We start from the raw sequence: 16,690 nt of genomic DNA on the forward strand, positions 1-16,690 counted from the left end.
TCCTCTGTTCACACTCGGGGGCACCACCCAGCAGCTCGCCTGTCTCAAGGAAACCCTCATGGAAAGAAGGGTTCAAGGCCACTTGGAAGTTTGGAAATCAAGACCAGGAGCTGCATACATCCCGCTCCCTCCCTCCTGCTTTCTTTCTCAGCTAATCCCTTTTCTGCAGCTGCCAACATGCAGATAAAGTAACCCCTGCCTAACACAAAAGCCACATTTGCAGCATCTGCTGGGTGTTGTTAAAAGCAAGCTTGCCCTAGAAGGCATACACTGCAGTGCTGTTCAGAAAGGATATTTATAATTTCTCATTTTAAGAGACTTAATTAGTTCCACAGTCCTAGAAGTCTTAAGAACAGAACAAGTAAAACCCGACCAAAAATCTGTAAGGGTCCTCGACTTTGCAGTTTGCAAAAAATACCCCCACAAACCAAACAAAAACACAAATCTTGAGCATCAGCTTTAACAAAAGCAAAGCCAGCAAGTTCCAGCCTGAGGATATATGGCTATGTGAAATCTCATCTTTTGCTAACAACTGCCCTTCTTCAAAAAAAGAAAAAAAGTCTTATCCAAAAGGGACTAAAGCCACAAGGCAACTTAAAAATAATCTCCAGACTTAGATTTTTAAGGCACAGGAAGGAAAACATCTACCTAAACTTAGTTATTTTTGCCTGCTTGGGGGACTGAATGTTTCCTATGCTTCACTACCCCTTGTCATGCCAGCTTATTGGAATTAATTATTCTCAAACCCCTTGTAACTAATTAAAAGGTCAACAATTTTACACAGAACCAGGCTCTGCATACAAAGCTGAAAGGCTTCAGGTCCAGCTACATGAGCATGTTAAATCAGATCAAAGGCACACCTGGGAAGCAAATCTCTCCATCACCTCCACTTACCAGGTCTCATGTGTATTGCTGAGTGGTCTCCAAGGAATCAACTGTGTCTCTTTTCAACAAAAGTGGGCTGGAAGATCCATTTCAGGAGCACACCTAATATTCTGGGCTACAAGTTAGTTCAGCACCACTTACTTGACAAAAGCAGAGACTTCATCACTTACATCAATTTAATCAGCTTCCTCCTTCCCACTCAAGGGAAAAAAAATCCTTCCCTTCCCATTCTGTCTGGGCAAAAAAATTAAGTTGCAAACAGAACTCTGAATAATTTTCTAGTGATATTTTTATTTTAATCTAGAAAATGTTATCCTAAGCAGCATTATAGACTGTCTATGAAGTTGGGTGAATGTCCAGTAATGGACAAGATGAGAGTTACAAGATGGGTGAATGTCCTGTAATGGACAACATGCATTTCTTAGGTCTTAAAAAATAGTAAAGAAGTTCTCTCCCAAATGATAGTCATATCTGCATTTTTAGCATGGACCTGCAAGCTTCCTTTCTAGGTGAGCCACAAAAGCATCCTGTCAAGTTTCTAGCATGAGCTGGGAAGCAATAGGCACAAGTTCATTTTAAGATATATATCTGGAGTTTGATGATTTATTTAAATTTCATTATTTTTTAAAGATTAAGCCTTTCTGGGACAGTAACATTCCCTCATGTGAATTGTGGATTTAATCTAAGGAGACTATGCCTCCTCTGCACCTCATTATTTTCAATTGTATTTTCCCCTAAGGACTCTTTCCTCTCTAGAAAGTCTGCTTCTCAAAGACAGCTTTGCAAGTGGGGAGGATTCAGCACTTCTGCTCATTCCACTCCTCAGAATGGTTTTCCCTTCATCACTCTGACACACTGATGCTGATCCAATCTTGCTGTATCAGCCCCCATTTGTTGGGCCAATCTTTCAAGCCATTCCTGTTCTGAAAGGGGACTCTCAGCATCAAGCAACTTTGGCTTTTTTTAATATCCCAATCACAAAACACTTCTCTAGAGGGAGACTAAAGATAACTGAGTTATCAGGACACAAAGAATTGTACCTTTCATAGCAACAAGAAGAGGTGCATCTCCAAACTGAACAGATCTTGAAGATCACAGTGCCAGCAGGTTTGGGCTGCACAGTCATCCTGTGGATCATGACACCTGTGCTGCGTAGTCATGCAGACCCAGCATTTCCAAAAGAGGGCTGAGACATTCCATGTTACAAGGCTACAGTGTTATGCTGAACTGGGCTTTGGGATTACTTTTTTCTGGTGCACATTGTAGATTACCTATCACAAAGCAGTAATTTTCTGTAATTTTGTGTCCAAGAGTTCCCACAGCTCACCTCATTTCCTTCCCACTAACACTCCAGTTCTCAAGAACGCTGTTTTCAAGCCAGCACAAAGCACTGCTGAGCAACACTCAATCTTGTTATTACAAGCCAAGTATATTTAAAGCAGTCAGATGACTTTACCTGTCAAACACTAAGGATGTCTGAGGAGGACTTGACTAAAGCAGAACAGGCATGTCTCAGAATTGCTCTCCTGGAACATCTTTATTTCAAGGACTGCAGTTTCTGGATTCACACCACCTTATGAGCATGCCAGAAGATTTTGGCAGCACTGAGGTAAACAGCAATGGCAGCATGAGTTAGGGAAAGATTTAATGACAAAGAACAAACACAGCTACAAAGAACAATCTAAAAATAATCTGGCAGAGCATGGCTAGTAATTGCATGTCGTCCTGCAAGATTTTACTCTGAGGTTTTACCCCAAAGGAGGAAGGGCCAACCACAGAAGCTGTGTTGGAGCCACATGGCAGGGTATCCCTCTCAGAGCTGCTAAATGAAAGGAAACTTATAACAGAGCAAGAACCAAGAAAGCCTGAAAGCCATGCAATTTTCATATCAAGTCACAGCACTCATTTTAGCTGGAAATCTTAGCTACGTGGTTAAGAAAATTATTTTATTTTGCACACTTGAAAGTACTGAACATCCCTGGAATATTTTATTGGTCACTTGCAAGTTAGTTCCTAGCTCAAATTTTCTGTTGCCATTAAACAGTGGCCATAATAAATAATTATATTTTTCTTACTGCATTTTCTTACTACAACTACAAATGATGTTGCCAGCCCATGTAGTACAGATGACCTGCCAACTGTTCAGGGTCATTGGGAAAACCCTCAAGGATCACAAATCCGTTGTTTAATAAAAGCTGGTTTTCCCCTCAAATTTACAGTGCTCAGAACAGAGACACCTGGATCATCTTGTGCTGCACAGTGCTGCCAAAAGTCCAAGCAAGGGCCAGACAGTTCTGAGTACAAGCCAGGCCTAGTAAGTTACCCACTGAAAATTTAACATGACAATTTTAATGTAATTGTTCATTTCTTACCAGATAAATCAAGAAATTATTGCCTAATAATGACTTCTCAGTAGCCTTAAGAGATTTATGACAAAATTTTCTAGATGACTCCAATAGGTATTTTTTGTGGGATGGCATTTGTTCAGAACAGATCTGGTGTATTTCCCAAGAGCAGTGACGGAGCATGTCAAGTTGCATTTACTATGAGACTTTAGTAACTCTGCATATTGATTCCTAAGTGATCCTCACAAAAAACTACTTAGATCAGAATGAGGTAGGCCTCCAAGCAGTTTTAAAGATTCACTAACCATCCTGTTTAAAACCATTAGTAAAGTGCAATTCTCCTCTAAATGAAATACCACTCTAAATGATTCTGCTGAAACTCTGCAAGCCAACACTGTTCATAAACCAGCAAAGAAGATGTTAAAACTGATAAGCACTACTTATATGAAGCAATATAACTTTAATTATACCTGTTAGAATAGTCTTGAGAAATATCCTCCAAGCATACAAAATATTCAGTCATTTTAATGTCCAATCCATCTTCCTTCATGTTTACAATAACCATAATTGCTTTTGTGGAAAAAAAGCATTAGAAAATGATGACATTTAAACTACTTGAAGTGAGGCCAGCCAGCACAACATGAATAGGCAAGGCTCATGACATTGGTAGCTTCTCTCTTAGGTTGTAAGTAAATTACACGTCTCGATACAACAGTTCATACCTACAATACAGTGAATCAGCTGATGTAAATTTGTAGAGTCAAGACTGATAAACAATGAGCTGGACTTTCCCAGTTTGAAAGTTGGAAACGTGTTTAAGACTGCAAAGTTGCTGAAATACTTGTGGTAGTCAGACACCTTCCACAAAATAAGAGACATTTGCTGTATGCAACATCTAATCCAGATTTGTGCTAGCACCTTCTTTGTACTTAAAACATTATATTGCTGTAACAGAAAATACACCCCACAAACATTACCTGCACCATTAATACCTAAAAAAAAAATGTGCATTTCTACAAAAGTAATTTATTTATGGATCTGATGTAGGTTGCATTTTCACTAGACTTCAGCAAACTAGTTTGACAAGTCTTACAAACATGAAGAAGTCTTAAGTCAGTGGCTGGTGTCTAATGTGACTTAAGTGGACAAAGATATTCCATACCTAAATTTGCATATTATAAAAATATAGTGGTCATAAAATCTGTTGCATAGCTGTAGACACTGCTCAGCTCTTAAATTTTAGGAAGAGTTTTGCTCCTGTGCTTGTCAGTTTTCACAGCCTCAATATTTATTTCCTTATTCTTACTTGCACAAGCTGCTTACTTGAGAAGCACCTTGTTTTCACACAAACTAGTGTGAGAAATCACTTACATGTGGAATCCACTCTACAGCTCTTTACTTCAAACTTTTCTTCCTCAAGCAAAATAATTCTGATCTGTTGCAGTTAAGTTTTCCTTAGCTTGTTACTCTGAAAATGATACATTGTCAAAGATTTAGTTAAGGTTGGTAAAAAACTGGCAATTTCTCTTCTATTTTGAAGAGTAATTCTAGCTAAATCTAATTAGGAAGACCTTTAAAGTAGATCCTAAATAAACCATCATCAAATAAAACAAAATCCTTTATACACAGCTCACTTCACTGAACTAGTGTAAGTTTACACATGACCTCAGCAATGTAAAAACACTTTGAATTTAGTTTGGCTAATCAAAATTAAAACACTGGCTTGCCATGGATACCTCAGAAAATACAGCTTGCTAGAAACAACCTGGAGCAGCCAGGACAGATGGGTGTCCTGGCAACAGGAGGGCATAAATGAAGACAGCAGTGGGAAGTTAACTGGGGAGGTTTGGGGTTGTTTAAATAATCACCCACTCTTCAAGGACTGAAAGCCAATGGCAATTTGTACAGATCAAAACCCAGCAGGGCAGTTTGTAACGTCATCTCCACCATTATCTCCATTTCTACATAAATAGGTGCAATTTAATATTACTAAGGTGTCAAGCTGAGTTTTCTGAACTCTGATTCAGAGTCTTTTCTTTAGAGTAAAGTTTCTAGTAACATTAAAGTTTTTCACTGAGCTAGGTGAAGGAATGCACTGAGATGGAGCAGTACAAGGCCCAGCACTGCTGAAGGACATCAGAGTTCAGCACAACTCATCCTGAGCCACACACAGCATCCACCAGAGGACACAACACAAACTGGTAACAACAGTTAGCAACAAAATCCAAAGAACTACTCAGACTCATTTTTTTCCCTTTACATACAGGTATTCCTCAAGCACGTTGTATTAAAATTAAGAATTTACAACATTCTCCTATTTGCATAGTGTTGAGAAGAATTTTAATTTTCTGAGATTTTGGTATCACTGAGAACTTGTATTTGATACAAGCTACCTTATTATACAGGGAAAAAAAAATCAACATTTAGTGTTAAAACACAACAAATTGGGAGTGTTTGCAACCTGTGAATGAGACATTTAGTGTTACTAATACAAACTTATTCCTGAAGAAAAACCCAACAGATTAGTCTAGTCTTCAAAATAATTAACATGGGATCTAAAGTGAACTACTTTGAATTAATTTCTATAATAAGTAGACTTCTGTAAGACCTAAACTTGCTGTTAAGAAGATACTATTGTGATGCTTGTCAAAATGTAACAATTTGTAAATTGAATTTATCACTCAGGAGTCCTCATTCATCCATCCATTCAGCACATACACACAAAACCATTCGTACCACCAAAGACTGGATCACTAAGCCTGGCTATACATAACACCTTTCTAAACCTGAAGCAAGCAGAAAATTTGTATGAATTGCAGACTTTAGCACCCAACAATGCTTTATTAACCCTGTTATATTTTCCTTGTTTATAAAAAACAGATTAGGACTTTTTAAAAATCTTCACTTGGCAGTCTACTTTACCTATAGGCAAGTTAAATCATTAGAATGACTTGCACAAAACAACAAGACTTATTTCACTGAGATAACTTTTAAAATACTTACTGCTTTTTAATGTGTAGAACAGCTAAAGTGACCAGAACTTTGACTGACCATCCTTTAGTTTAGAGGACTAAAACATTCTTCAGCCAAATGTTACCCAGAGAAATTATTTGACTGAGTGGTCTCTCTTAGCTTTGCTCTTTGAGACTGAAGACTTGCAAGGATGGTTTCAATCCATGAACTGTAAACACAGATCAGTTAACCTAAACAAGAATGGAAATGTCTTGAAGTCATTTAAGCATGCTGAAGTAAAGAGGGGGAGAGGGTAAGAACATTAAGCAGGAGTCATCGATAACTAAGATAAATTAAGTCGTTCAGGTGCTGCCCCCTCCCTTTTGAACAATGTTTGACAGTGAAATGCAACTCATCTATTTTGCTGCCTTCATCACTTTGCCCCTGCAGACTAAATATGCATTCCCAGTAAGAATTCTCAAAATAAAAAGCAAATCCTTTAAATGAAAATTTAAGTTTATTTTGAAATTTTTAAGTAATTTCTATCAATTTAGACACAGTTTGACATTATCAGATCATTTACAGTGATTCATGGATAAAAGATTTGGCTTTTACATTCAAATGTTAAATACTTCAAAATAGCTTTGTCTTGTTACTTCCAAACCAGAAACACTAAAGAGCATTTTATTTTGCCTTTCAACCATCTTTGTTAATTAACAGACTTTTGATATCTGCTGTAGTTGAAGGGGAACGTGCAAAACACCAAAGGAATTATTTTGTTTGAATGAAGTGAGTACCTTAATTACAGTTCCAGATTTAAGACTCATTCACTGTAGCATCAAAAGGCAGTGCTAAGAAGAAAGACATGATTTATTTTTAAAAAATATATTTTCCTTAGGTAGACTGCAGAACCTGACTGAGTTAAAAGCCTCTTTACAAAGACAAAAAGGTCTTGCTATCCCATGTTAACATCATTCAGTCTTACAGTTTAGCAAGTTTTGTCCAGTTTTCATAATTATTTTGGAAACTATAATAGAATTTCATCTCTATTCCTAACACAATCCTTGTATTAGTGTTTAACAACAAAATTCAATTTATCTATCAGACATAATTGCGTTGATTTTATTGCTTACTATAGTTTATTTTCTTACTCTGTAGCACTAATTTGAAATTGGATAAACAAAAAACATTTGCAGGGAAGAGATTTGACCAATTTGCCCATTCTGGCAAGGAGGGTGTCCCTCAAGCATGTGCACCACAATTAACTGTTCCAAAGTGAATTCCAGCCTGCTGCTCTCCAAGAAGGACAGCCTCCCTACCAAACATCTGAGAAGTTCAAAATTCCTCCAGTTTGTAAAAACAGGAGCTCCAAAGCCCTGGGAAAAAAGCTTATACATTTTAGACCTATACATTCTTGAGACTACAACAATATACTGGCGAGGGTGTAATCTCACAGGAAGGTACTCAAATAGTTCTGATTCCTTTGCACACACCACAGCATGACAGGCTGCTGCAGCTGCCTTCAGTCAGCAAGCAGCACCATGGAAGATCTGGGACAGCAGCAGGAGCTTTCTGCTAGAATGAAGCCTTTGTACTATTAAAACTTGGGGCAGGGGGGGAAGCACAGATTTCATTTTGTGAGAAGAAAATGCTTCTCACACCTGACACAAGAAATTTTGTCCCCCACCTTTATTTTCACCATCAGTGTGCCAGGAATGCTCTTATTGTCTGATTCCAGAAGTCTGCTGCATTTCAAAAAGTACAGGCACATTCCCTGCTCAAGTACACACAGCAGCAGGTGTGAAAGGTCTGTTACATTACAATTTAGAAGCCATATAAGAAACACAAATGCAATCCTAATCTTCCCTGCTGACAAAGTCTATTAACCTACTTAATTCACAGGAATGATGATATGTAGCTCAATTAAACAAGTGTATTCATAAGCCTTTACAGTATACAGAAAACTCAGTTCTGTCCCCTGATGCTGTTTTCAAGTTTTATTCACTCTTTTGGATGACTGTAAATAAGTGTTTCCACTATGGAAAAGAAAGTTAGCACAGTACATTTTCATAACTGGGGAATGAATTTTTCTGAAGACACCTTCCAAAGGGCAAAAGCCTAGAAAAAAACAATGTGAATGTTGAATGCAGTTCCATATAAAGTCCCTTGTAAAAATTAAAAAAATAACCAAAGGAAAAAAAAAAAAAAAAAAGTAAAGGAAAAACTGCAAGGCCGAGGATGATTTTATTGCTTTTCTTCAGTTTTTTCCTTGGTCTCTTTCTTCTCAGATTCTTTGCTCTCTTCCTTTACAGAAAGCTCTTCTAGTTTTTCAGCAACTTTATCAGCACTATCATTTTTGTCTGTGCCTGCTAAAAGATTGGTTAGGAAAGATATTATATACAAGCAGTAATGCATTTTCCTGTGAGAAAGCATAAAGAAGTAGAAGGTGAAGGGGGTGGGGAAAGACAGCTGGTATTGGACAAAAAGATATTCTTCACTGACCACTGGAGTGACTCATTCCATTTCTTTTCCTCTGGTAATTACTTCAGATGTCAGATTTCAATTAATCATTACACGAGGGCTTAATCACAGGGACTGAGGAATGTGTAACATCGGGCCAGCTGTTCTGCTACCAATAAAGTATCCAGATAAGCCCTTAGTTTCTTGGCATCTTAACCAAAAAAAAAAAAAAACCCAAAGTCAAGTTCCCCAGTTTGAAACTGGGGCATAGGAACTCCTACGACTGGAAAACTCCAATCTAAATATCTTGAAGAATGCTGACTGCAGACCACTGGTAGTCTGTACTTAAGAAAGATAGAAATGTTTATTTTATTTACATGGTGACATACCTCATCACAAACGCAATTCTAAATGGAGGTGCAATAATCTGTTAGACTTGTGAACAACCTCACACACACTAACAACCACAAAAACCAGTAAGTATTATACATTTGCAAAATTTGGGAAAAGGACCTGGAAGGAAAAAAGCACTGTGGTTGCAGTGTTCACAGTTCATTTGTTTACTATAAGCCATAAATATTTCCTTGACAGCCTCTCCAAAGCAGCCATGTCCCAACAGCAACTGTAACAGCCTTCTACAGGAAAGAAGGCCATCGTCACTCCTGTGAGCTCTTACTCTCGCAGACAGAAAAGCACCTGAACTGAAGGCTGCAGTTCAGCACAGAGTGAGTCTGCTGGAACACGACACTCCAGGGTACTGCAACACTCACACAGCTCAGAAATGTGGCACCAAGTACACTGAGACTACCTTACCTTTCTTTGCTGTCTTGCCTACTTCATTCCTGCATTCTTCAAATTTTGCCTTGAACTTCTGTGCATCTGTTTCAATGAAAATAAAATATTTTTTCATTACTTTTACCACCTCACAACATTGAATACTTCTAATCTTGAAGAAAGATACCCCAGGGGAATCTTTGTGTAAACAAAATTTGTAGGGGCTTATGAAGTAATCTAGTAAATCATACAAGATGCAAAATTCTTCAATCACATCTTCGTGCAAAAGTAATTCATCTTCTTCAGCAAGCTGACTAAAGCATCTTATTTTGCAAAATATTCACAATGTAATGCCAGCAGGAGCTGTTTTGTAGTTATTGCAACTCCCAGCTGTCTGTAGCCTAAAGGAAGAGGAATATGATGTCAGAGACTGCTAATACAGTTATCTTTATGCAAAAGACTGAAGATTAGCTTTGAACTGCTATCCTTGCCAACTGTGTTACACCTTAAGAGTCTTCCACAGCCTGACTATAACTGGGGGTTCTTAGCATCAGCAAAGGAAGATAATGCCTGTTTCACCAGTACAGCATTCAGACTCTGTACCCAAGGGCTATTCCTCGCTGCAAAAGCCAACAATGCATAATCTTCATTACATTCTGGTCTAAGCCACCACTTGATTCAATAACCATTCTAAGCAGCTGATCAAATTGTAATAATGTATCTACACAAGTAATACAAGCAAGAAGGGACTGGGCAAGGAGGTTCCTGACACCAGAATGACCAAGGCAGTACTACCCTGGCATCCCAAGCTGGTCTGGCTGACCACAGGAGGTCACTGTTGCCCCACAGGAATTCTGAAGGCACTTAGTAACTAGTCCAGGAAGTGTTTGTATCGATTCCTTTTCAAGCATCTCAAACAGGAGAGACACCTGAAGGACAAACTTAGGTCTGTTCACCTGTCACCTGCTTAGTCAATACTGCAAAGTGCAAAGAGGAAGAAAGGACTACTCCCTCAAGACAGAACATTCAATAAGCTGAACAGCCTCTACCAGAAAGAGGGAATGACTTTTCAGAGATTAGCAAATAGTTACCCCTTCATTTCCTACTTGATTGAGAAGCAAGCACTAAACAGGTGGACCAGAAAGGTTTATTTGGCTAAACAAAATGACATCGGAGACTTAAGGCAAAGGAAAATGGCAAGATATACTAAAGTTCTTTCCTGATGTAGTCAAATCCATCAAGTTTTAAAATATTCAACTACTTCATGATTCATCTAGTATGTATGGAGAAAAGGAGGCTACCACACTAAACTTGTGTGGCAAATTGTAAAGCAAGAAATGCAATGCTTTTTCATTTTGCTCCTTTGAGAAGAAACCCCGAACCAACAGCAAAACAAAACAACATAAACCCCCTCTGCCTCCAAACACTTCTTTGATTTAATCCTAGCTGATCCATTATTAGAGTTACTTTTCTGGTACTCAGTGTACTCACTTCAGAAAAACCCACCAACTAGTATGATGGGTCTGACTTGCACTTTTCACTGAGGGTTCCGTTTAATCAAAACAAAGAAGATACTACATACGCCATTAAAAAAAGAAAAACCAACCCAGATGTTCTGCTAATGCAGACGGACCAGAAATATCAGGTCAGGATTTCCTTGTTTCTAATGCAAAACTCTAATCTTAACTACAACTGAGCACCTGAATCACATGAAAGTAAGCTGTATGTGAGTCTCTTAAGGGCCTGTAGTTTTATTCTAATTCTAGCACTTACATAGCTTAGGTTAAGAAAGTGCCTAGGGCAGAAACTGTACAAATATTACTGCAGACCCAATTGCTACACTGTTTGTCAACAGATATAGTTAAGTGATTAACAGACTTCTCTCAGATAAAGAATTAATTAGCTAACACTCCCATGCAGAGGTGAGATACAGCACATCTCCAACAATGGTTTAGAGCAGCATTTAGACAAGCCAGGGAACATAACAGTTTACAATCAGTGTAAGCTCAGTGCCAGTCCACTCACTCTCTGCGTTTAGAAATCGAATTGCCAGAAGTTCGGGCTTGGGGCTTTCATCTGCAAAGTCAGCATGTGTGTTCCAGACCCACGCCCTGTCGCTCCCAGCATTAGGCTTCAGCTCCATTAACGGTGTGACTGAAAGGAAAGCATTAAAAGATGTACAGAGAACAATAGCAAATGTTTTCCACACCAGACTCCATAAATCTCAGCGAAAACGGGCTGTGATCGTTACATAAAGCACTTGACAGAGAATTACTTTGGGATAAATACAAGACAGTGGTGTTCATATATATTTTTCTTTACATTGTCAAATAAATTATGCAAAGCCATTACTGTGTGAGAGGATGCTGGATTCACTACTGTTAGGAAAAAGAGTTGGATTCAATTTTTGCTTAAAACAGATGATTGTGATACTAAGAGATGCTAAGAGTCACTGAGTACAGCTCTGAAGTACAGACAAATTATTTAGAAGGAAAAGGCATCCAGACAGACAAACAACACTTATTCTTCTTCTGCACACCAAAACTACTACCAAAATTAATTTTAAAAAGCATTTTTCCTTCAATTAGTCATCAGGTTAATTACCTCTCCCATCAGTTTAAAGCTGTACTACAAGATATTACAGAATTCTGTGGTGCTGCAAAGTATACACAGTGTCCTTTCAATCTATTTGTCCTCTCCCAGTAAATGGGGCCCTGTCCCTCCAAGACACTACAATTACTTCACCTGACTGACTGGAGAAGTTGAAATGTTACTTCCCACAGTATCTTAAGACTTTTTACATTACAGACATGCAAAGTGTAAGCAAGACTTTTTTTCTCCTTGGGCCCTGTCTAGTTCAGGAGAAATCTGAAGAGTCTACTCCCTTTCCCTGCATTTTTAACATCTAGACATCAAAATACATTTTGCTCCATTTAATGCTTTGCAAAAATGAAGAGAGTTCTTTTGTCTGACTGTGAGTCAGCATAAATTCAATAAACAAATCTATATGGAGAGCAGCTTTTCCAGGAAAAAAAAGCCTAAACAATGTTTGACATGAATACTATAGAATTCTGTTTTCCTATGTGCAACATTTATTTCCCTAAACAAAAGGTTTATTCGGTCTGGTTGGTGGAATTATTGAGGTTTGCATTAAACTACTTCTTATTTCAAATTATCTAAATGTAGTTTAATACCACAGAACACTATAGACTCCTCATATAAAAATCTGAGTATCAGCAAAGCAAGCAAAGTATCAGCAAACTGGTCTACTTGTTGCAAGTTGTGCTGACTTTCAAGTCTGTCTTGCTCTTTCATGGTTTTTTTTTTTTAATTCAAAGAGGATTCTTTTTTGAATGAGTCAGCCCAATATAACACATTCATTTCAGTTTATTTCCCAAGCAGAGAAAGGCAGACTCAGATTTGCTTAGCACCTCAGTATCTGTTTTCTGATGGTTAAGGATTGGTTTTGGAAATTCAGACATTTAGCTCAAAGTAGTAAATTATTACATCATGGTTTTTCTCACTCTTTTACAAAAGCAAGCCAGCATACCTTAAATTCTTATTTCAAGCAGTATTAAGGCCTACATGTTCTACACTTTATTAGTCATTAAAATAAAGCACACACACACAGAGGAAGCAATCACATAATGCCTGTCTATCACAGCTAAATTTTAAAGTGACTTTTGTTAGTCTTACAGCACTACCATACTCTTAAAGAAAAAACCTCCAGCTTCCTTCCATTAATAAAAGTAAACCCTCATGGTTTTTGATGCCTGAAGCCTTGTATGAAGAGCAAGAAACCACCATACTTCAATTCTACAAGCTTAATTTTGAATCAAGAATAAGTACAGAAATGTAAAACATACTGTAATGATTTGCACAGATTTTAAGGGTTTTATCCCTCCTCATGAGGAGGCGAATTGTTCCCTTCTCCTTGTGTTTCAGGAGTTTCACATCACCAGTTCCTCGTTCTTTCCATTCTGGAAGGTCATTCTCAGATGCAAACCGGAAGAGCTTCGCTCGCCTTGGAGAACAGAAAATTTAATTAGCCTGCATGTATTAAAATACCACACCCGACCAAACAGCACAGTTCTTTTTAAAAGCCACACACAAGAAGGAAACAATTCCTTTAATAAGATCCCCCGTTCTGCTTCAAAATACACATTCAGAAACTGATATGATAAATTAAAATCTAATAATATAATATTAGGAATTATGTAATAACTGTACTAAAATTCAACAGGTTCTGGACCCTCTTAGGGGATGATAAACATATTTTGTGTAGGCAAACTTTAAATTCAGGTAGCTAATTAACAGGTTTTGCTATAGCCAGAGTTAACCACACTACCTTGTCAGGAACAGACCATCACTTTAGTTATTATCAGAATCTGTACAAGGAGAACTGAAATCTCTCTTCCAGATGTGCAATACCATTCTGTGATTAAGCAAAAGCAGAAATTTTAAACCTATTTCAAGCCAGCACATCAGGGATCAAATTCAAAATGCTTCTTATGCCTTTAGACTACATTTTTCTTCAGGCAGATCAAGCCATCCTGATCTGACAATAAGCATAATCTAAGGATAACCTGTGTTGAAGACAACAGACAGGAACTGCCACAAATGGCCCAACACTGTACTGCAGCTGTTGCTTTTATTATTGCAGTACCTTGTACATCACCCTTTACCCAGGGATGCATGGCAGCAACACCACATACATCTCATTTCCTTCCTCCCAAGGCACTTGTTTCACATTCTGTGATCACAATTTCAATGATTATTACCTAAATTGTTGTCTTCTTTTATGCAAACAATGCTAAAGCCAGTTTCACACTATCAGCTCCCTTCTGTGGTTCCAGAGTTCATTTTCTTGGGGCAACATCAATCACCCCCCACTCAATCTCTGCCATCGCAGTGCAGACCAAGTCAGCCTTCGTACAGAGATTGCTGCAAGTTATGCAGCTTTTTATAAACACTGTCAAGTTTAAGCCTAATGAACATTCAGATAACAGTGAAAAGTATTCTACTCACATCTTAAAGAGTTCTTCCTCATCCTCTTCCAGAGTTTTTATTTCTTGCTCTGGAAGGGAAACTATGGGTTCAAACTGAGGATCATGGTTAGAGTCATCTGCATTTTCAGTAGAAGTATCATGCTCCTCATGTGCTTCCTGAGGAGGAAAAAAAGAAAACACAAACTTGCTATGTACCCCAACCCTGAAGTACTCACATCTGCATTTAAAACATTTATGACTTTTCAGCAACTAGATCTTATTAACCGTAATACCCCATAAAAGTAAAGAAATATGATTATACCTGAAAACAAATTACTTCCAAGTCAACATACAGGTGCACTAAGAAACAAAAAGGTGCTCATGCACTTCTAGGTGTTTTAATCCTACCACTCATGAATTGTGCAGAGGCTTGGCCTTGGAGTAATAGCTCTGGGTTATGGGAAAATAATTTCATCAACAGTTCTTCCTATGTAATGTGTTTTATGCTACTAAAACCCTATTTCTTAGTGCCTAATGACCCTAATGTTAATGGGAAAATTAGGAAAAAACCCACACAACATCCACCTAACCCAACTTAAGGGACATATTGCATCCCAAGTTCATCATTCTGTCTTATGTATTAGAATCACCCACAGTCAACACAATCAAAGATATTTTGAGGCACAGCTGTAATACTCATAAAATAATTTAGGTTTCTTGCTTTAAGACTCCTCAACGAACTTTAGGTTACAGGTAAATGGCCAAAACAATACTTCCTATTTAAGTTGTTTAGGAATCTGTCAGAGGACTCATTAAGCTTAAGAATAGTTTTTACTACTATGACTAGCAGGTAAATGATAAACATCTCTAGTACTTCATACATACAGACTGCTAAGAAGCACTCAGCACACAAGCCTAGGAGGGAAATTCATATGCAAGTTTAGCAAAGCCACAGAACAGCTATCTCAGGTCTAGGGAACTGATTTGGGTTTGGGTTTTTTTTGTTGCTGCTTGAGTAACAGAAAGGAAAAACAGTCTACACATACAACACAGTTAATAATACTTTTACTTTACAAATGGAAGAGTCCACTCTTACAGGCTCTATTCACAATGGCCTTTAGAGTAGGTACACACCACGTGTGCATAAAACAACAGAAATAAAGCAGCCTATTTTTACTAAATAGTAAACTAGAGAAAAAAGAGGGGGGCAAGGGGAAATTAGGTAAAAAATGGTGCAAAATAAAATCTAGTTGTATCAACCACTAGACACAAGGTATCGCAAATTTTATGTCCCCAGTGTTCCAGCCTGGGGAAAAAAGCGAGAAAGGAATTACATCACATCTGTTTCCTAAAAAAAGGAAACGTTAGCCAAACTTTTATACATTGTATCCATGTGTGCAAGAAGCACGTCCCGGAGGGTAATTCATCATGCGTTCTGCGCCTGAGCAAATAATTACACAGACCACGAGAAATACACAATTCACAGCAGGCACATTCGAGAACGTGGATCCCGTTATCACGATACGATCCCGCCCTGCCGCGATATAAAGCACGTGAGCAACTGGTGTGGCACGAGGGGCCCGGGCAGCGGCCCGGGGGAGGGGCGGAAAGAGGGAGGAGAAGAAAGGAGGGAAACGGGGAGAAGGACTACCCGAAAGATCCCGGGTCGCCCGGGCTCCCTCATACCGGGGAACGGCCAAGGCGGGTGGAGGGGCCGGCCCGAGCGGCCACACGTGCCCGGAGCGGCCGCAAACCCCAGGCCCAGCGGGCGCGGCCACTCCAGCCCCCAGCAAGGCCCAGCGTCCGTCCCCCCCCCCCCGGGCCCTGCCCGACCTCGGCTCCCCCCGCCCGGGCCCCACCTGTTTCCGTTACTCTCCCACCCCGGCCCTCGGTGCCGCCCTCTCCCCCGCGCCGTTCCCGGCCCGGCCGCCGGCCCGCGGCCGCCCCTCACCGCCGTGTCCGCCATGGGCCCGGTCGCCGCGCTCCGCTCGCCGCTTCCTGCCGCGCGCCCCGCCCGCCTTTACCTCATTCCCGCAGCCCGCGCCGCGCCGCCGCAAGGCTCGATGGGAAACGCCCGCTCCCCCCCAGCCCCGCCTCCGGCGCGGGCAGAGCGCCGCCCGCCCCGGCCCCGTCACACCGATCCCCCCATGGGTCCTCGGAACCGGCCCCGATACCGGCCCTGCCACCGACCCGCGGTACCGACCGCCGGCGCGGCCCCTTCGGCCCCCGAGAAGCGTTTTTGTTGTCCCGTTTCCCAGGCGCTTTTCCCATAACCCCCCGCGCCAT

General features: G+C 39.7%; 1 protein-coding gene and 1 non-coding gene across 7 annotated transcripts; both read right to left on the reverse strand.

Annotated features, from left to right (window-relative positions):
- Positions 1 to 6,680: 6,680 nt before the first annotated feature.
- Positions 6,681 to 16,690, reverse strand: RANBP1 (RAN binding protein 1). Of its 6 annotated transcripts, none has more exons than XM_053959907.1 (6): positions 16,595 to 16,690; positions 14,445 to 14,581; positions 13,283 to 13,440; positions 11,442 to 11,570; positions 9,456 to 9,521; positions 6,681 to 8,548 (listed from the first exon to the last, which is right to left on the reverse strand). In XM_053959907.1, exons 1-6 carry the CDS (start codon positions 16,688 to 16,690, stop codon positions 8,427 to 8,429), a joined length of 708 nt encoding a protein of 235 aa, XP_053815882.1. In that variant the 3' UTR covers positions 6,681 to 8,426. The 6 variants fall into 6 exon arrangements, with proteins under 6 accessions (XP_053815882.1, XP_053815881.1, XP_053815886.1 ...); XM_053959906.1 differs by having other exon boundaries at positions 6,681 to 8,551; XM_053959911.1 differs by lacking the exon at positions 16,595 to 16,690 and adding an exon at positions 16,356 to 16,461 and having other exon boundaries at positions 6,681 to 8,551.
- Positions 9,246 to 9,377, reverse strand: LOC128797444 (small nucleolar RNA SNORA77). The gene has a single exon (XR_008434138.1). It is a non-coding gene; the product is annotated as a small nucleolar RNA SNORA77 (small nucleolar RNA).

The sequence above is a fragment of the Vidua chalybeata genome, chromosome 18 (genome assembly GCF_026979565.1).
Source record: "Vidua chalybeata isolate OUT-0048 chromosome 18, bVidCha1 merged haplotype, whole genome shotgun sequence".
NCBI lineage: Eukaryota > Metazoa > Chordata > Aves > Passeriformes > Viduidae > Vidua > Vidua chalybeata.

What these genes read in the sequence shown, in the direction of transcription:
- RANBP1 (XM_053959906.1), bottom strand. Translation starts at nt 16,690, where the DNA reads ATGGCGCGGGGGGTTATGGGAAAAGCGCCTGGGAAACGGGACAACAAA. An exon ending in GCCGGCGGTCGGTACCGCGG is followed by an intron (nt 14,582 to 16,594) that starts GTCGGTGGCAGG and finishes TTTCCTCCTCAG; the next exon opens with GAAGCACATGAGGAGCATGA. An exon ending in TCGATTTCTAAACGCAGAGA is followed by an intron (nt 9,522 to 11,441) that starts GTGAGTGGACTG and finishes TCATTGAAACAG; the next exon opens with ATGCACAGAAGTTCAAGGCA.